We start from the raw sequence: 20,607 nt of genomic DNA, 5'->3' as shown, positions 1-20,607 counted from the left end.
AACAGGCCAAGCGGATTTAAAATCATCAAAAACCAAAGGTCTATTGTCTTTCAGCATGGTCTAAAGACAGCGAGACAAAAAAAACGATTGTACCTATGATTTTACGTATGCCGTAAGAAATTAAATATAGCCTATACGTAAAAATAAAGATACATGCAGTAAATTAGTGGCGATCCAGAACAGGCCAAGCGGATTTAAAATCATCAAAACCAAAGGTCTATTATCTTTCAGCATGGTCTAAAGACAACGAGACAAAAGAAAAGAAACATTCTCAAACATATGTCGTATTATAGTGTTCTGTAACAGTATCTGCTATAGGTAGCCTACATCAGAGGCTTGGCGCTTGCACCTGTTCCAGGCTCGGTCATCGGATTGCTGCTGGAGACTATAGGCGTTCCTGCGGCACCTTGGCCCCTCGCATGGCGGTCAGTCTGCCTGACCACCACCTGTTGAAATGTCCCAAGAGGTATCTAGATAAAAACGTCTAATTAAGTTCCCAATACACATTCTACTTTAAATGACCAAATGTGAATAAACTGAACTGCACTAGTATGGCTTTAGTAAAACTACCCTGTAATAGCCTATCCCTACAACTTTTTTCGAAGACTGTTGCTACATTTAGTCTACTTAATGGCTAAGGCCAATGTGTTTTATATGTTGTTGGCCGAAATCTTACTTTTCTGTTCCCAAAGTATTTTTGTTAAAAGGTGAAGGGTTTTGAGAAAAAGAGTCATAGCCAATATTTCGGCCGAGCCGATTTGACTTCTCCATGCGCTTTCCTGCTGTCTGAGCGCGTGGTGCCCGTTGGGCGGAGCCGCCCGCCCTCGCCGGCAGAAATGGGCGGACTTACATGACTCGCTTTTAGGAATGGATCACAAGCTCCCTTTGGTAGTCACGACAGTCCCGAAGAAGAGTTGAACCCACCTGATGATCTTTGAAGACAATCCGCTCCATATTTCATCCAAGTGACGATAAAATAATCTACCTCTACCTTGATATTTTTGGTATCGTGTCATTGTCCTCATCAACTTGTTTTACGAGTTTGCGTTAATTCACATCACGTTTGTTTTATCGAGAGTAGTGATAGCATAATCAGCTCAGAAACCTCTCTACAACTGATTTATTTCTTAATTGTTTTTGCACTAATAAGACCTGAGAGGATGCACACTACGCAGAAGGACACGACTTATACCAAGATTTTTGTGGGAGGTCTGCCATATCACACCACTGACTCGAGTCTGAGGAAATATTTCGAAGTGTTCGGAGAAATTGAAGAGGCTGTTGTGATTACCGACAGACAGACTGGCAAGTCCAGAGGTTATGGATTTGTAAGTAAACTTCATCTTTCAGCTTGGTTTTCAATTTCCAAAATACTACACCAGTCCCGCAGCTTAATAATTGTTTCAAAGGGCAACATAATCATATGTCGCCGTCAATACAAGGGTTATCTCAGAACCTTGTTGTGATGTTTGAGGTTTGAGTAGGCTACGTGTTTGGTCAGACGCGCCGAGTTAAGTTTCACCTCATAAAATTATCAAGAACTGCAACACAAACCACCCCGTCAACCTACATCTGTGGTAGAGTTTTTCTCCATCCCATTAACCTATCAAATGATGAAAGAGTTATTTCCCTTTCAGCCAAAACATTGTAAACAGCGGGTTATCCATTAAAGGCATTTCTTCTGGAGAAGACTGATTAACTCGGTCCTAAAATTGGTTTTCTTCTGTCACGATGAATCCGAGTTAGGTCACCCGTTAGTAGAAACAGGACCACGTGGTGCCTTGGAATAAGATATCAGGAACCATAATGTATTACCAATACATTTGCCCCCTCAGTCTAAAGTAAAATGTGACAAATGGATATAGTCAAGGTGAGGTTCTATGTTAGCTCAGCTGGCTAGAATAACCGCAGACCGTTCCGCGTTGAAGAGAAGCTTGTTAGTTAATGCAATGGTTGTTGACAGACTCCGCTGTCGAAATAGTGTCCAAGTCAGAGGTCTGTACAGTCAGTAAACCCAGCAATAGGCCTGAGTTGAAAGATGGCTTCATTCGAGGCTTCACACTGAGTAAAGACGTTTGTGTGTACACTTATGTTCTAATGTTCTTTTTTAAGCAATGTAGTGTCATTTTTATGTTTCTTGGCTCGTATGTGACTATAGGTCACATCCATGGGTTGTAAATCGAGAACTGCGCAGTAATCCGCGTAGATGCAGTGTTAGCCACTTGCTGTGTGCTGGTTTAAACGGGTGTTTCTGTTTCGTTGATACAAAACGGCAAGTTTTGTGGTTCTCAGGGCGATTCGATTTTCAATCTACTTGTGGTTACAAACGTTATGATAGATTCAGATTGACATCCTCTATGGTCATTTGGATAACCACAGAAAGAAGAACACAAAAGTCTATCCTCCCTGTTCATTCACTTGTGGAATGTTTCTTTATAAAGTTGTGTCAAGGGACTTTTTTTTTGTCTGAATACCCAATCAATGGCATTCATCACTTTCTAGAGTATCTTTACTAGTTTCTTTGAGACAATTTGGTTTCATTCTTGATACATGCCCTCAAAGGAAACACACAAAAAGACATAAAGAACTTACTTACTCTGCCTGCTCTGGTGTCTAGGTGACAATGGCTGATCGCTCGGCTGCTGACCGAGCCTGCAAAGATCCAAACCCCATCATTGATGGCAGGAAGGCCAACGTCAACTTGGCATACCTAGGGGCCAAGCCACGGGTGATGCAGCCAGGTAGGGGTGTGATTGTGGGGCAATGGTGGACCATGTTTTGTAGGCTGCCCATCAGCTAAATCTCCACATTTTCAGGTACTTTGTAGGTACTTGTGGTGTATGTGGTTTGCTTGATGATCATAATAAATTAAATATACCCTTTTCAAGATTTTGGACACTGAAAGGTGAAATTGTATTAATGGCTTTATATTTTATCCTTCACAAGCTGATGTTATTGAGACCCAAGGAGACTTAACTCAGGGTTGTGTTTGTGTTGTCCCTCTGCACAGGCTTCACCTTTGGCGTGCCCCAGATCCATCCTGCCTTCATCCAGAGGCCTTATGGGTAAGTGTGAGGACGCGTGTAGGCTGACTGGGTTTGTCTGGTGTGTACACACAGTAGAGGATGGATAGAACCCACCTAGAACCAATCAGATGGCCCCACACAGATAAACACTTACACATGCAGACTTGCAGTCACACCAACATGTACTGTCCATGATGGATTCTCAAAGTGTATTCTCATTCAGTCATACTACTTTAGTCTTCCCCTTCCCACGGTTGGTTTCACCAAATATATTAATCACACATGATACTTGTAACACATTTAATGCCATCTATATATGGTGCAAGTGAGAGTTGAAGAGTGTATGTGTAATGTTTGTTTTTTCTGTATTTTCTGTATTTATTATGCTGGACCTTGCTGCCTGACCCAATGTTATCTATTTCTCTCTGGTCCGACAGGCTCGATATCGGTTAAGATTACTGGTGCTTTGAGGAATAGAATTGCACTGATCATTGTTACCGCTAGACTCAAACACACACAAACAAGCTCAAATGGTGATTACAGATGCATGTATGTTGGAGTTTTTTATTTTTGGTTTTGATTTGTTTTGTTTAGTTTTTAGAGCTGTGTGTGTGCCTTTTTTATCGTTATGAAGTGGTGTTGATAGCTAAACTGTGTGCTTTGGGGGAAAACAAATCTGGAGATCTTTTTCATTGTTTGGAGGAAGTTTTCACTTTGCAACGGGAAAGCAAAGTGGGATTTCAGTTTGTGCTTTTGTGCTGGAGCTTGTGTTACTTTCTCATTCCGTTTTCACTTAACAATATATCTTATTTGTGTTTTTCTTTTTGATGTCTTGTTGGAGTGAGTGAAACTTTTTTTTTTGTGTGACTTTTTTTGTCCCCCCCCTCCCAACCCCTCCCAGCAAAACATTTCAACAACCAACCCCTCTGCATGCATCACCTTTGAGCTGTTCTGTCAGACTCTCTCTGAAAGAGGGATCTCTGAAATAACCCACTGAGTTGTATACCTGTCATGGCATCTCCCTCCCTCCCTCTGTCCCCCTTCCTCCCTTTCTCTTCCTTTCTTTCTCTACTTCTCTCTCACTCTTGCTCTGTCATTCAAGTTGTCCTTCATCCTGTCTTCCTTATCTTGTCATTTCAGCTACTGGATCATGGACTTAGGGACCTAAAACACAGGCGCACACAGCCTCATAGTATAGTATTCCAAGACCATCGTAAACATAATCCTTGTGCACTGCAGAGCATTTTGAAGTAATTCGGAGAGTACTCTGACTTAATTCACTCCTCATCAAAATTCCACATAAATATCTAAAGTGAATGGACAATGTCCTACAGGCCAGAAAGTTAACCCAGGGACCCCAGGCGTGCAACGTAGAAGGGGTTGCACGTGTGTGTGTGTGTGTGTGTGTGTGTGTGTGTGTGTGTGTTTGTGTGTGCGCGTGTGTGTGTGGGTCTGTGTGCCGCACAGCGAGGTCTCTCTGTCTCAACGCTGTGACACAAACAAATGTCTGGATGCCACAGCCCCTGAACAAGCTTTGTGTCACATGGCCCTGCCGCGTTAAGGAAAACAAGTTGGCCCATTGTGCGGCACAAAGGCGGCACTGCTGACACTGCAGTTGCATGAAGCCCACTCTCTCCTCTCTCCCTCTGCCTCTCCCTCTCTCTTGGGTTATGCCGGATGGGGGTGGCTGGGTGGTTGGGTGGGGTTCTGGGGTAGGCTCAGATATGTAGCGATGAGATGCCCTTTTAAAACAGGTTGTTCATGTGGCCCAGGGGGGTCTTTAAAGGAACCTCTCTCTGACCTCTTTCAAAAGCAGGAGGCCATTAAAAAAAAACCACACACACATTTCACTGCATTGAAATCCAGGCTTGCTACCACAACTGCCTTAAGTCAATCGACTAACATTCACTGAGCCTGTGATTGCTATGCTGTGTGTGGCTGCTGGCCGCAGGTAGAACCTTTCAGAAGTTGACTAGTGTAGATGGCAGAGGTGACGACGGGTGACTCGGCTGAAAAGATGAGTCTCTGACCATCTGATGTTCAGAACCAATCTTTTTCAGTCAGAAGCAACAACAGGTGTGTTCTCGTCTCGTTCTCCCTTATGTACCTTTTGTTGTTAAGCCACTGTCTCCGCCTCTTTACCTGTCTCTCTCTCTGTCTCTCTCCCTCTCTTATAGGCCTTATTGGCATTGCCAGAGTTTTTAACGTACCTAGAGCACGTAATGTATACCATAGATATCCAGTTCAACAAGAGAAAAATCTACTTTGTAAATCCGAATAAACTCGGAAGAAAACAATTGTGTTGACCATAGAGTGTACTGTTTGACCTTTAACCTGTGGAAAGGGGCCAGGGCATATCATCACCTCTACCAGTGCCACATTTTTCAATTATAAAACAGAGATGGATTAGACATAGAGAAAGTCAGACTGACACGGAAACAGATGGACCTGCATAAGCACGTGTATAAATAGAAAGTTAGTGTGTTTTCGGACATGGCATTCAGAGCACTGGGACAAGTTTTCTGGATGGGGCAAGGGCACAGCACTGTCCGGACTTCAGTCTGGCCTGCAGGAGATGACTGAAGGGGCAGAAAATAGCTGGAGCCCAGTTGGTGCTGCCAGTCAAAGTCCTACGCCAGCTGTGCTTTCCCAGAATCCCCCTCTCGTAGCTAGAGTGAGGCAGCAGAAACCGGCTACTTGACCAATTTACCGTAGCCTAGAAACGATACACATGCCCATTACAACCTCCATGTAATCAGAACAGGGGCCAAAGTCTTGTATATAAGGTGTAGAAGTGGCTTAAATCTCATAATCATAATCAAATTAGGATGGTTACCAACTTCAATGTCCTACTCAAGGTATACGATGATATAGTGATTCTTAAGTACCCGTTTAAAAAAATGAGATGCTCTTGAGCTCACTCCTATTAATTCATGTATACCTAACCTGTTCCTGCTATATGTAGGTTAAGGATCCAGGACTGGTAGTTATTGTAGTACATTGAAGGGTTGGGTTCAGTCAACTAAATGAGCTTTGAAATCTTACATACAGTCCTCATGAAGGAAGAAGCAGTTCAGTATTCTAGATATGCTGCAGAAAAACCTCTTAAACTCTAAACCAAGAAGGAAGATGTGCAAAAAGACACCAGAACGTATTTAAATGTGGATGGCTGGGGAGTTAAACAGTTTAGCTTGAACTGCCTGCCTAAGGATGGCTATACTTGTTCATGGGTTTTTGTGTGGTTATGATAAAGAGTTTTGTAATGTGTTTGAGGATTTGAGTGCGTTTGTGTTGCTTGGACTGCATCTGGAGTGTGTGTGTGTGTGTGTGTGAGAATGTGAACTCTGCTATGTGTTTTTGTGCTGTGTTTTGTGTTCTGTTTTTTTGTGGCGTTGGATTGATGTATACTTGGTGTGTTTTCGGTGCATTTTGTCTTTTATCGTCTATTTAAAATGTTCATCTTCTAATGACACTGTGTTGGTGTGTGTCTGTGTGAGTGTAAATGTTGCTTGTTCAAGAAGGCTTTGGATTTATTGTTTGGATAGAATTTGAATATCATTTAAGCATTTGGATATATATATATATATATATATATATATATAATATTATTTATTTATTTTATTACTCTTTGAGTATTGTTTGTTAATGTGTATTATTGTGTTTTGACTTGGAGTGTTTGTGCTGTGCTCCTGACTCGTGTCTTGGGCTGCCCCGGTGACCTCGGTTTGACGTTTGTGTTATACCTCATCCTGTTTTGTTTACCTTCTCTTTTTTAAATTGATCTAGTTTTAGCTTTGTGTGTGTGTGTGTGTGTGTGTGTGTGTGTGTGTGTGTGTGTGTGTGTGTGTGTGTGTGTGTGTGACAGAGAGAGAGAAGGTAGTGAAGGTGCAGTTGCGTTTTGACTATAGGGTTGCCATGATGGGTTGTGCTCTCAGGCAGCTCTCAATCCAATCTGATCAATTTGTCTGATCAATTTGCTTTAATGAATCAGTCACACACCCTCGCCTCCTTCAAGGCTGATTCCAAACTTTCCACAGAGAGAATGGTCTTACTCACCAGGTTGGAGAGAGAGACCAGTAGAGAGAATGGTCTCACTCACCAGGTTGGAGAGAGAGACCAGTAGAGAGAATGGTCTCACTCACCAGGTTGGAGAGAGAAACCAGAAGAGAGAATGGTCTCACTCACCAGGTTGGAGAGAGAGACCAGTAGAGGAGTGCAGTATGGAAAATGAGAGCAGTGAAACACAGAATGTGCTCATTGTTCTTGCTCGCTTATTTAATCAAAACAGCCCTGTGTGAGTGTGTGTTTGTGTGTGTGTGTTTGTGTGTGTGTGTGTGTGTGTGTGTGTGCTTTTGTATGTGTCTGTGCGTGCGCTTGTTTGTGTGTGTGTGTGTGTGTGTGTGTGTGTGTGTGTGTGTGTGTGTGTGTAACCCAGCTCATTGTCCAACCGCGGAGGGGAAACGGCCAGCAGAGGCTTTTTTGAAAACCGTCCAGCTGTCAAAGTGGCAGGGACACTTTCACAAAGCACCCCTCATTTCTTTATCTCTCTCTCCCTTTCTATCTCTTTCTCTCTCTCTCTCCCTTTCTCTTTCTCCCTCCCCTCCCTATCTGAGCCAAGTGCAGTGAAATCAGCACCCTGTGGTCATGTACGCCACCCCCCGTCAGCACCCCCAATTTGTTCTGAAACCTCACACCTCCAGTTTGGGACTCATTAAGCGCCATGTAGTTTTTTTTATCCTCCTCTCTTCTCACATGGCTATGCTGATTTACCCAGTGTTACTTTTTCAAACACTTGACATTTTAAACATTTTATGGCCGATGACCATTCTGTTCAGTGCTTCTCCAAGGTCGTTAGTGACTCCTGTTCTGGCAACCCTATAAACTAAACAGTGAAAACCTCTACGGGGCCTGTTTTAGTCAGTGGACTGTGTATTTGTGGACGTTTCTGTGTGTGTGTGTGTGTGTGTGTGTGTGTGTGTGTGTGTGTGTGTGTGTGTGTGTGTGTGTGTGTGTGTGTGTGTGTGTGTGTGTGTGTGTGTGTGTGTGTGTGTGTGTGTGTGTGTGTGTGTGTGTGTGTGTGTGTGTGTGTGTGTGTGTGTGTGTGTGTGTGTGTGATCACGGGGTTGGGTAGGGGTTGCTTGGTGTTGGCAGTGTGTTTTCTGCAGTATGGTGTTTGTTTGTTTGTTTGTTTGTTTGTTTGTTTGTGTGTGTGTGTGTGTCATGAGGTCACTGCTCCTGATGTCACTGACATCAGTCCTGTTTTGTGTGTGCCCCGCAGGATCCCAGCTCACTACGTGTACCCTCAGGCCTTCATGCAGCCCAGTATGGTGATCCCCCACGTTCAGCAAACCGCTGCCTCTGCCGCCTCCGCCTCCTCGCCCTACATCGACTACACGGGTGCCGCGTACGCCCAGTACAGCGCCGCCGCCAGTGCTGCAGCCGCTGCGGCCGCCTATGAGCAGTACCCCTATGCCGCCTCTCCAGCTGCCACCGGCTACGTTGCCGCCGCCGGATACGGATACGCGGTGCAGCAGCCCCTGACATCCGCCACGCCTGGGTCAGCTGCTGCCGCCGCCGCCTTTGGCCAGTACCAACCCCAGCAACTGCAAGCTGACCGCATGCAATAACAGCCAATTGGCAGCCAGACACGAGGGGGACGGGGAGGTGCTGCCCATACACCCCCCCAGCTGCTCGCTGCTGATTGGCCATGGACGAGGAATTGAAGGCAAGGGAGTGGATGCTGATTGGATGGGCGTACCGTCAGCAGGAGAAAGGGAGGGTAGTGTTTGGGTACCGATGGACTGGTGAGATGGGAACTCCGTAGCTTTCCAACTTGCTGTGTTTTTTTCCAATCCAAAAAAAAAGACAAACAAACGAACAAAGGAAGAAAAAAAGAACAAAACAGAGATAAAATTTCGACAAAAAAAAAAAATCACAAGAAAGAGTACGGAGGGCGATGTAGCTTTTTACCATTATCGTCATTATTATTACAATTATTGTTGTTTGACATACGGTATAATTCTTAAAGTAGAATATTTATTACTTAAAGAAGAGCAAAGACTAATCACTGTGGTATACTGTAGCTGTTGAGGCCTTAGGTCCTTTAGCTGTCATTAACGTAGGGGGCAGGTTTTTAAGGTCAGGGGTCATTTCGTGACGTGACTTCTGCGGCATTGTGGTTCCAAAGCCCGCTAACTCCTTATTTATTATCCTTTGAAAGGGCTCCTTTGTGTTCTGTCTTCTTAAGTGCATTGAAGTTTATTATTATTATTACTATTATTATTATTATTATTTTCTGATTTATCAGGGAAAAAACGGAGCATCTTAGTGATTAGAGAACTCTGCCGATCAGGGAATTGTAGGAATAACTGTGGAGAAATGGAGAGAGTAAGACAGAGAGAGAGAACGTGAGAGAGCGCAAAAGAGAGAGCGCGAGCGCGAGCGTAAGGAACACAGTTGTAGTTGTCACATGTTCAGAACTACCTTTCATCTTTCAAATGCTGAATGTCCCTTTTTCCTCTCACTCCTATTTTGACCTCTTCACCTATGCAAAGCAAACACACACTGATGCATGCACTACACAAAAAGAATAACAAATAGTATCCACCAAGCTCCATCAAATCAGTTTTTTGAGCAATGAGAACCAACTGCTGATGAGGAGAAGGACTTATCACATCATTCATACACACACACACACACACACACACACACACACACACACACAGAATATGGACATGGAGTTCAGGTAGTATGGTGGTGCAGTCACTCTCTCTCACGCTGGGGGTTAGTGTGTGAGTGATTGTGTGTGTGTGCTGGGCAACAGCTGCAGGGGACAGGCAGTGACACACAGACCGACCACTCTGGAAAGAACGCATCACTTGTGCTCGTTTGTTGAGCTGTCACATTTTAATCCCTCTCTGCCCCCCCACACCCCCCCACCACCCGTGTCAGCACTTCGACCCACAGTGGGATCGGAGGACTCCTCACCCCCCCCCCCCCTCCCAAACCCTAGCCAAGCCCCTCCTACTCCACCTCTCAACATCCCATACTGTGGTGGGACCTCCACTGTGTAGGACTCCAGTTTGCTGTAGGGACAGACAGAGACACTGAGAGAGAGAGAGCGAGAGAGCAAGAGCGAGAGACTGCATGAGGTGCACAATGGATGGTGGCTCAGTAACCTCTCCTTGTCCTAAACATACACTCCCCATCGGCCATCCGGTCCAATGCACACCTATGTCTACCGTGGAACACCCCAAAAACAACCACCACCACCTCCACCTCTGTGGTTTCCTCATCCAGCAGGAGAGTCAGCCACCAGCGTCAGTCCTCCGTGAGGAGAGGATGGATTTTGACGAGCAGCAAAAACAAAGCTAAACAAAGAACAGCTACATTCTCAGAAGAACTCACACCATATTTTTGTATTACAAAGCAGCACTCTAGTTTTAAAGGGTTCACCTGCAAATGTAAAAGGGTAACCCCCTGTGCCTTACTTTCGTAATGCTATTTAAGAGAGCAGAGATTGACTATTTAAGATATTTATTCAGAGAGGTGAGACTATGTTGCGCCTGAAAGATGAAGGCTTTGTGGCGGTACTGTATCACTATCATGTGTTCATCTCATGGCATATAAGTTATTCAGTAGATTTAGTTGCATTATTATTATTATTATTATTATCATTATTTCTTTTATTATTATTATTATTATTATTACTATTATTATGATTAACATACTGAACCAAAATATTGATGTAGAATTTATTTAAGATGGAAATCTGTATGTGCACTGTACAATTCTAGTTTTTGTGCATTTTGCATTTTAGGACATGACATTAAATATTGGCTAGTTTAATGCCGTTTGTATGAAACTTTATTTAAAATGCTGGCCCTATTCCAGGGCGAATAGTCCCTTTTTTCTGCCTCTTTTGTTTTCTAGAACTGTTGAAATGATATCCAAGGAGAAACAGCCCAAAGCGCTGCTCAACATACATTAGAATGTATAGTCGTTGTCATGGTTGCATAGCTGTGCTTCTGTTGCTTTTAATACTCCTCAGACTGGCGATTTTACACATGTTGGGAATTTTTATACTTGAATTATTTCTTACAAGGGAAAATATGAAAATAAATGACAAAAAAAACTTTTTAAGAAAGCTTTTCATTGTCACTGGACTGGAGGCATGTAAGTGTTATCTACTATTTAAAATGCAAAAGGTCCTGTTTGTATTCAAACTTTATTTAAGAGTTTCCACACTATTTACTCTACATGGAAATAAATGATTCTCAAATTGGCTTGACTGTGTTCATTTGAGAAATTCTTGGTGACCCACGGATGATTTCATTTAGAAGATTTTTTATGTTTCTGGTGTGACTGATGGTTGTTCTTTAACACCAGGTATACATGTGCTCTCTACAGTCAATGTTAAGACTGTAACACCAGTTATACATGTGCTCTCTACAGTCAAAGTTAAGACCTTGATGTATAATACCATTATTTTAGAGGGGGGGTGGGGGTGGGAGTGGAATGACGGATAACATTTTGGCTCTGCTGAGTGAAACTCCACAGAACCAGACCACAAGTCTTTCAAGGCGATCAATTTCCTGGCAGAATTGATCACAATGATAATCAGGCCCGCAGGAATTGGGAAATCTGTGGTTATTTCTAAACACTAAGATATCTCGCCACAGCCATTACGCCACCAAGTTTTTAAAGTTTTGTAACAATGCTGGTCAGGATCCTTTAATATTCATTTTAAGTTATCTAAAGACAGTTATATGACAATCATCATGTTGGTGCTTTGTTCTGTTGGTGCTGGTTCTGTTACAGAAGATTTACATTAAAGTGTATTCTAGGGCATTAGGTGCTTGTAGGCTTATCTGCCTATGATGGCCATCAGAGAGTTACTGAAAATCCTGATGATTCTCTTTGAAAACTGTTAAATACTTTGTTGTTAAAAAGCTTTCAGCTAAGAGGTGAGACATTTCTGATACAGGTGGGCTGCAAGCTGTTTCCTTTATCTGTGACTGACACAGATCACAACATACTATACCACCGGATCCCTCTAACCCAAGTCGAGGTGCAGCCAGATCTACTGTAGGAACGGTAACTGGAGCAGTCTTTGCCAGCTAGGGGTTGATGGCTGGAGCAGACTGAAGGCTTCGGGAGGGTCTGCTGGATACAAAACAAAAAACAGTGAGCATGGTAACTCCCAATCCACTTCTTGTCAGAGGAAAGAAAAATAACTTGGCGTCTTTCGCCAACGACTGTAGGTTTAAAGGTTTAAAGAGGAGTAAAAGCACCGTAAGCACTTAAAGAATTTCACCACCATGTTGGCTTGTGTGTCTGCCATGACTGAAAATAGCATCACCAAGGTTTCACAAACATGGTGCACAGACGTCACCCTCATAGGCATCTCAAAATGGCTGACGTGCTTCCACAGGCAGGTCAATAATTCAGGGACTTTCTAATCAATAAGAGATGCCAGTCAGCTGTACCATCTCAGTGATATCTTGGCTGCTCACCGACTATTTCTGTCAACTGTAACATGACACACTTAGGCCTACTTTTACACACAAAGAGACATGCTGTCACGCACACACACACTCACTCTCACACACAGCATGACACAGCAGACACACTTTCCATCCTTCATCACTGTCACCCCAGAGACAGTCCCAACCAGGGCAGCAGAAACTGAAAGAACATGTGGGCTTAGGAGACATGTTGTGTTCCCCCCCCCCCCCAACTCCCACCCCTCTGAACAAATACTGACTTAAATTTTTCCACATGACTCCCCATAGATCACTCAGTAATCTTTCCAACAACAAATCAAATACCTCAAGATAGCATGGTCTGAGTCTAAGCAGGGGAGGGAGGAGCACTCTGTTTAGATGCTACATACCTGTTATGTTTATTGGCTAAACGCATGTCTAAATTAAATATTTGTACTACATCGATCTTATAGTTTATCTTTTAGGTTTAATTGAACAGTCTTTGTGCCTAGAAATTAAGTCCAGAGTATCGGCCGGTGTCAAATGTTTGGTTGCGCTCTAATTTAGGCTACCTTCCTCTGTCGTGAAACCGTTAATCACACGTTCCAGAATTACACACCATTTCAGCAGCGCCCACCGATACGTAGAGGGAAAGAAGGAGACGGGACATCGTCTAGGAATTATCCCAGTGTTTTCCCGGTCCTCCCGCAGGTTCACTGCTGTTGCTTTATTTGGAAGTCCCGGAAGCGTTTGCTGCCCAGCTCAGTTGACTGACAAGAAGGCTTGGGGAAGGGACGCGCACAGGGACCAGCTCGGCTGAGGACGTGTGGGATCAAGGAAAATAAAGGCAACACTGCCGTCATAACACAGAAGAGAACACAGGTAAATAAACTTTCGTTTAATTTTGGCAACCTCCTGAACAAAATAGTGAGACCAAGTTGAGACAAGCATTTGATGGCGCGAGAGCGAGCGGGCGACACGCTTGTGGCTGGCGCGCTCCACTGAAACATGCGTGTATTGTGGTAGGAGACATTTGCTGTGTGTGCAGTTAAACAGAAGACACATCAGTAACAACAAAGGTTCGAACAATAAGCCTTTTCATTTTCCATTCTTTTTCTCTCGTTATTGTCTAGCCTCTTTTCAGTCCACAATCCATGCGGCTCGTTACATAACTGCGGAGGTTGTTGGCCAGTCCTTGCAGCACCTGTCACATATCCAATAGTTACACAGTGAGGTTTAGACAGACCATGTTAAATCAGATCCACAATGTAAGATTTTATGTCCACGTTGTTGGACGAAGGACAGGTAACCTACTAATCTACACACAAGCTGCCTGCAGTAAACACAAATATTTAGTGATTTCCTCAGGGATATCACTGCTCAGCACTGTTATATTGTAAACTTAAAACATATGTATATGTATACATAGTACATAGTATGTAACATTAAGAAAATGCCCTACCACTATGTATGTGTATTTGGCTGATAATGCTGTGGCTCATTATTGTTGTTAATAACAAGTGCAGGAGCCCAATAACTAGCCCAGTGGTGTTTGTTAGCTACTTGTCGAGTTATTATTGAACTCCCCTTATATGTTTTTTTTAGAAGTTGTAATTACTTGATTGTGTGAGGCCATTCTCTCATCTTGCTGTGTGAATACTGTGTATGGGCCCTAGCTCAGGCGCTCTCACACTGTCTCAGTACGTCTCTCAGTGTGTGTTTGATTGAGTGTGTGCGCATGTGTGAGGTAGTCTTCTTCTTCAGATGCCTCATATAGCGCCAATATCAGATGGCAGACTTGAACCAAGTACCATGCTTGGCCTGAAGGTCTGTGTCAGTCTACTATCCCAAGAGAGGTGTCACTGAATGAGCCCGTGTGGAGGGAACTGAGAGTAAAGAAAATAACTAACTTTTTAAAAAAAATAACACTTTTGTATATGAAGTTGGGAATAAAGATTCTGTTCTGTGATTTCTTGCAGTCCCTTTAAATTGATTTAAGATTCTATGACATTTAGTTTGATTTGAAAGAATGAAGATGTAGTCATGGACTTACCTTACCTTGGTAAAAGCCAGGTTCCATCACACAGCTGGAACCACAATAGTTTATGGATGCTTATCCAGCAAGTAGGCTTCTTGGGCTCAACAAATCAGGGCTGTCCTGGTGGAGAAGTGTTATGTCTCTTAATTAAGTGATTCTTGAACAATAATTAAAATATAGTTCAGGTGACAGGATTTGGAAACTTGATTTAATTGTGGATTTGGCTGTGGAAGAAACTAGGCTTAAAAGCTGTCACTCACCAAACACATTGGCATTAGGATGTGTTTCAGGTGGTTTTCATCAATAAATATTTCATCAATTTCATCAAATAAACTGAATTTGGTAAGTATGGACACCTGTCAGACCAAAATGCTTGGCTGCAGTGCCCAATAAGCTTCCCTGAACACACTGTGCCTTTATAGTCATCATAGCTAGCTTGTATTTGAGCTATAGTTTATAATGTGTTGGAATCTCATAATTCATGGACCTTCAGACTGCTGAACAGCTTACTGCTGAACAGCTCACACTTAAAATACAGTAAAGTCACACAAAAATCACACAAAATACAGTCAAGTAATCCACATTTTGTATTGTCCGGTTGGTGAGCCTGATTTTGGTTCACTTTAAGTGTGTTTTTGAGAACGTGGGTCTCTGCGTTGCCATGGCAGTCTTCTGAAGCTTCACTTAAATGCTCACATTCTCAGTTTCAACCCCCCGTGCCAAAAAGACATTGTGTGTTTATTGTACAGTTACTGTAGAATGGAGGACCATGGCTGAGACTGAGCTGTGTAGATCATAGTGCAGGCCTTCTTCCACTTCCTGTAGATTGGAGGACCATTGCTGAGACTGAGCTGTAGATCAGAGTGAAGGCCTTCTTCCACTTCCTGTAGATTGGAGGACCATTGCTGAGACTGAGCTGTAGATCAGAGTGCAGGCCTTCTTCCACTTCCTGTAGATTGGAGGACCATGGCTGAGACTGAGCTGTAGATCAGAGTGCAGGCCTTCTTCCACTTCCTGTAGATTGGAGGACCATTGCTGAGACTGAGCTGTAGATCAGAGAGCAGGCCTTCATCCGGAGTAGGAGGCATTGAACACGCACTAGATGGCCAGATGCCACAGTGAGGCAGAATGGTTTATTGTGGGTGGTGAATGCAGGATAACAATGTCACACCCATCGGTGTCTTAAGTTATTGGACTTGGAGGCTCTCTCTCTGTCTCTCTGTCTCTCTCTTTCTCTCTCTCGCTCTCTCTCTCTCTCTGTGGGTGTGTTTGTGGTGACAGAAATAGTTGGTGAGGTCCACCTCTGGCATTTGGCATGGCCTGGAGAACTCTCCAAAGAAATCACACTGATGACGTGTCGTTTTCCACAGTGGGTCACTATTAATTATCACTGTTTCTCTCTTTCCCCCTGCTTTTGTGTGGATGTATCTGTGTATGTGATGGACAGACAGAGAGAGAGAGAGAGAGAGAGCTATATCATGCTCCTAATGTTCATCTATGTTAATGTTTTTTGTATTGTCAAAATATGCTACAGAGAATTGTGGAACTGTGGTGTTAGAGAGTGTTAAATATAGTATTGGTTAAAGCTTCACTTACAGTTTCTTGCCCCTGTTGGATTATATTGCAGTGCTAGGGAAAGTGATTGGCTGTTGTGTTCACCCTGGACAAGTTAGGGATTCTGAGTTAATGTAGCAGTTACTGTGGACATTTGTGTATGATTTGAACAACAGTATCTGTTCTATGTGAGTAACTTTCCTTGCGCAAGAAGTACTACTTTTTAGAAGATCAGTACATAAAATATATTTCCTTATAGAAACAGAATGTTTCAGTGGCTTGTTTCTTAAATGACCTCAAATGGACACAAAACGACACAAATTAACTAAATGTTTCAGTTTACTCTTGTGTCTTACACTAAAAGAACTCAATCTTTGTATCATGAAGTTGGTTTATGGAACCCTAAAAACCTTTATGCCAGACATACAGCGAACCCTACAGATCACCAGACCATACAGTGAGTGCATACAGCACGTATGACCATACAGCACTTATGACCATACAGCATATTTGACCATATAGTGAGTGCATACAGCACTTATAACCCTACAGTGAGTGCATACAGCACGTATGACAATACAGTGAGTGCATACGGCACTTATAACCCTACAGTGAATGCATATGACCATGCAGTGAGAGTATACAGCACATCTCAGGGGATTTCCCAGGGACTTGTCAGAGCGCCTGGTTTGGAATGTTACACTTCAGCATTTTATTAGACCTTACAGCTTCTGATGGGCATGTTGTCATTTGAGATGCTCGAAGTCTGAATTATGAGACAGCCAGGCGCTTGGAGCAGATGGAGAGCTTCCCTGGGTGAGCGGTAGGAACACCCTCAGCCTGTTCAAGCTGAAGTCTTGCTCCAGTTTCATCTGGAGTGAAAACCCTGGCCAATGACAGTCAGTCAGCACAAGCTTAAAATATGTCTGACTAACTAGAATGACATCACAGTGAACTCATTACCCCCAGACACATTATTTCAAGTCATGCTTCAGCCTTACAGCCTAGCATAGCTGTAACAGTTATCATTATCTTAAAGGTGCCTTACTGCACTCTCAACAACAGACCTAATGTGATGATGACCAAAAATAAGATTAAGAGTGAAACTGTGAGGCTTAGCCATGAGGAAAAAAGCCTAAATAAAAACCTCTGGGCTGTAGGCGTGATGATTCTCTACAAGGTTCTACAAGGACATCTCGACATCTTCTTTTAGCCATCAGATTGACAGGGATTCTCATCTTTGAACAATGCGTGTCCCTCCTGGAATGAGACCTATGCTTAGAATAGAACCCGGTTATCTTTTTATCCCAATCATAGCCAAAAAGTCATGTGTGAGAGACTCATGTCACTGCCTTGCAAGCGGTGGATCCAATTGCTGCAGGTTGTCTGTGCGTGGCTTTGGATAAAAGCATCTGCTAAATACCTGACCTTTACCATAATAACCCATAAACCCTTTTTCAAGAATGTTCCTCCATCTCTGATCATTTCAGGCTCCTTAACTATGTCCATTTCTCAAGGGAGACCGCACAGGGGTGCAGCACAGAGACTGTAGTCAGTGGTTGACTCTGTCCTCACTCCTGTATAAGAGTGTGGTTGAGTCTGTCCTCAGTCCTGTGTAAGAGTGTGGTGAAGAGAGGCCGTACAGGGGTGCAGCATAGAGACTGTGGTTGGTCAGTGGTTGAGTCTGTCCTTGCTCCTGTATAAGAGTGTGGTTGAGTCTGTCCTTGCTCCTTTATAAGAGTGTGGTTGAGTCTGTCCTTGCTCCTTTATAAGAGTGTGGTTGAGTCTGTCCTTGCTCCTTTATAAGAGTGTGGTTGAGTCTGTCCTTGCTCCTTTATAAGAGTGTGGTTGAGTCTGTCCTTGCTCCTGTATAAGAGTGTGGTTGAGTCTGTCCTTGCTCCTGTATAAGAGTGTGGTTGAGTCTGTCCTTGCTCCTGTATAAGAGTGTGGTTGAGTCTGTCTTTTCTCCCGTATAATAGTGTGGTTGAGTCTGTCCTTGCTCCTGTATAAGAGTGTGGTTGAGTCTGTCTTTTCTCCCGTATAATAGTGTGGTTGAGTCTGTCCTTGCTCCTGTATAAGAGTGTGGTGACAATGAATAATGCAGCTGGTCTCCTCTGAATTATTCAGACGTCTCAGAAGGGGAGCCCCCCCCTCCTCTCCTCCTCCTCGGTGCAGCGCTGCTTACCTGGAGAAAAGTCCCAGGACGGCACAGGAATGCACATCAGCAGCCTGCTGGCCTCCTGGCACCCGTGGGGTTTATTTCACTCACATGCACAATGTGCCAGTCAGGAAATGTGTGTGTGTACAGTGTTTGTGTTTGTGTTTTTGTTTGTGTGTGTGTGTGTGTGTGTGTGTGTGTGTGTGTGTGTGAGTGTGTCTGTGTTTGTGTGTGTGTGTTTTGTGAGTGTGTGTGTGTGTGTGTGTGTGTGCTTGTGTGCATCTGTCTCCCTGTAAGGTTTTCATCCTTATCACTCCAGCTGAGATATGTGGGCTATGCCGGATGCATATTTCCACCCTGACGGAAGGTCTTTCCCCATGTCGGCCATGGCCGGGGTTCTGACATGAGAGGCTTGTGATAGATGGAGTAGTGGAATGATGGAGTAATGGATGGAGTAGTGGAAATATGGAGTAATGGATGGAGTGGTGGAATGATGGAGCAATGGATGGAGTGGTGGAATGATGGAGTAATGGATGGAGTGGTGGAATGATGGAGTGATGGATGGAGTGGTGGAATGATGGAGTGATGGATGGAGTGGTGGAATGATGGAGTAATGAATGGAGTGGTGGAATGATGGAGTGATTGATGGAGTGGTGGAATGATGGAGTAATGGATGGAGTGGTGGAATGATGGAGTGATCGATGGAGTGGTGGAATGATGTAGTGATCGATGGAGTGGTGGAATGATGGAGTGATGGATGGAGTGATAGGATGATGGAGTGATGGATGGAGTGGTGGAATGATGGAGTAATGGATGGAGTGGTGGAATGATGGAGTGATGGATGGATTGGTGGAATGATGGAGTGATCGATGGAGTGGTGGAATGATGGAGTATGGATGGAGTGGTGGAATGATGGAGTGATGGATGGAGTGGTGGAATGATTTAGTGTGTGTTTATGGAGTGATAGATGGAGTGGTGGAATGATGGAGTGATCGATGGAATGGTGGAATGATGGAGTGATGGATGGAGTGGTGGAATGATTTAGTGTGTGTTTATGGAGTGATAGATGGAGTGATCGATGGAATGGTGGAATGATGGAGTGAGGGATGGAGTGGTGGAATGATGGAGTGATAGATGGAGTGGTGGAATGATGGAGTGATAGATGGGGTGGTGGAATGATGGAGTGATAGATAGAGTGGTGGAATGATGTTTATTTCTCATAGACACCACCTGTCATGAGGAGCAGTCACAGTGGATGTGTGCACTTAAAGCTTACATGTTTTCACTGAAACAGCCGGTTGCTGTAAGGACTTCAAAAGATGTGTGCAGGGGTGGCAGTGTCTGTGTGCAGAGGGCGGATGCGTGTGTAAGTGTGTGTGTGTATGTGTGTGTGGCGTACTTTAATTGGCAGCTGCGTTTCTCTCATTAGAGGAGCATTTCAGAAGTGTGGCTGTGTTGAAAAGGGTCAGAAATTGCAGACGCTCAGACACACATAATAAATAATGTGTATTAATGATGTTGGTGAGCGTGTGCCTGATTATGTAGTTATGTGTGAAAGTTGTGTTAAATTCCTAAGATATATGACACTCCTGATGTTCTTATTTCTGCCTTCTTGTAGACACAGAAGCATGGAAAGGCTTTTAGAGCGCTTGGAACATGCTGTGATTCGCTTGGAGAAGGTGTCTGTCAAGTTACAGGGCCAGGGCATGGCCAATGGAGACATCGCTAATGGGATTAATGGAGGTGAGTCAGCCCCCACCTCTACTCACCAGGAGGGCAGCACTTTGACCTGTTTACGCAGCTTTTGGGGAAAATTACTTTTAAGTGACTAAGTGATATCTTCACTCTCTCCTTTCCCTTTCTCTCCTCTCTTCTCAACCCTTTATGTTTTCTTGACCTCCCCTCTCTACCTAATCTGTCTTCTTCTTCTTCTTTCTCTCCTGAATCCTTCTTCACCTCCTTCCCTTTCCTCTCTTCTCCTTCCCTCCACCTTACCTCTTATCACTCTCCGTCATTTCACTGCTCCTTCATTTTCGTCTTCCTCCTCTTCCTCCTGCCTTCTCATCATCCTCTTCCTCCTGCCTTCTCCTCCACCTTCCTCCCACTCCACCTCTTCCTCCTGCCTTCTCCTCCACCTTCCTTCCACTTCACCTCTTCCTCCTAACTTCTCCTCCTCCTCCTCGTCCCTTCCTCCCTGCAGCTCTGTCGGAGTGGATGGAGGCGTTTGATGTGCTGCTGAAGGGACCAGTGGCTGAGTACATGAAGCACAGCCGAGCCATCGGGGACGACGTGGCCCAACATGTGAGTTCAGCAGAGATGGAGAGAGAGAGACTTATGGCAGTGGTT

General features: G+C 44.0%; 2 protein-coding genes across 5 annotated transcripts in view; both read left to right on the top strand.

Moving 5' to 3' along the window:
• The first annotated feature begins 902 nt into the window (after nucleotides 1-902).
• On the top strand, nucleotides 903-11,311 carry rbm24a (RNA binding motif protein 24a). Of its 3 annotated transcripts, XM_080859072.1 has the most exons (5): nucleotides 909-1,004; nucleotides 1,151-1,328; nucleotides 2,618-2,741; nucleotides 3,011-3,065; nucleotides 8,305-11,311. In XM_080859072.1, the coding sequence occupies exons 2-5, from the start codon at nucleotides 1,161-1,163 to the stop codon at nucleotides 8,651-8,653; spliced, it is 696 nt and encodes a 231-aa protein (XP_080715198.1). In that variant the 5' UTR covers nucleotides 909-1,004; nucleotides 1,151-1,160; the 3' UTR covers nucleotides 8,654-11,311. The 3 variants fall into 3 exon arrangements, with proteins under 3 accessions (XP_080715197.1, XP_080715199.1, XP_080715198.1); XM_080859071.1 differs by having other exon boundaries at nucleotides 903-1,328; XM_080859073.1 differs by having other exon boundaries at nucleotides 903-1,328; nucleotides 8,281-11,311.
• Nucleotides 11,312-13,017: 1,706 nt separating this feature from the next.
• Nucleotides 13,018-20,607, top strand: part of cap2 (cyclase associated actin cytoskeleton regulatory protein 2) — a 28,111-nt gene continuing 20,521 nt past the window's right edge. Inside the window, exons 1-3 of one of the 2 annotated variants that reach the window (XM_080859068.1) lie at nucleotides 13,018-13,393; nucleotides 19,880-20,004; nucleotides 20,462-20,562. In XM_080859068.1, coding sequence (XP_080715194.1) covers nucleotides 19,890-20,004; nucleotides 20,462-20,562 — 216 coding nt within the window. In that variant the 5' untranslated portion in view covers nucleotides 13,018-13,393; nucleotides 19,880-19,889. The remainder of the gene's footprint in view (nucleotides 13,394-19,879; nucleotides 20,005-20,461; nucleotides 20,563-20,607) is intronic. The other variant, XM_080859069.1, reaches the window with a different exon arrangement.

This window comes from Sprattus sprattus (genome assembly GCF_963457725.1).
Source record: "Sprattus sprattus genome assembly, chromosome: 20".
NCBI lineage: Eukaryota > Metazoa > Chordata > Actinopteri > Clupeiformes > Clupeidae > Sprattus > Sprattus sprattus.
This window is presented reverse-complemented; position numbering and strand designations above follow the sequence as displayed.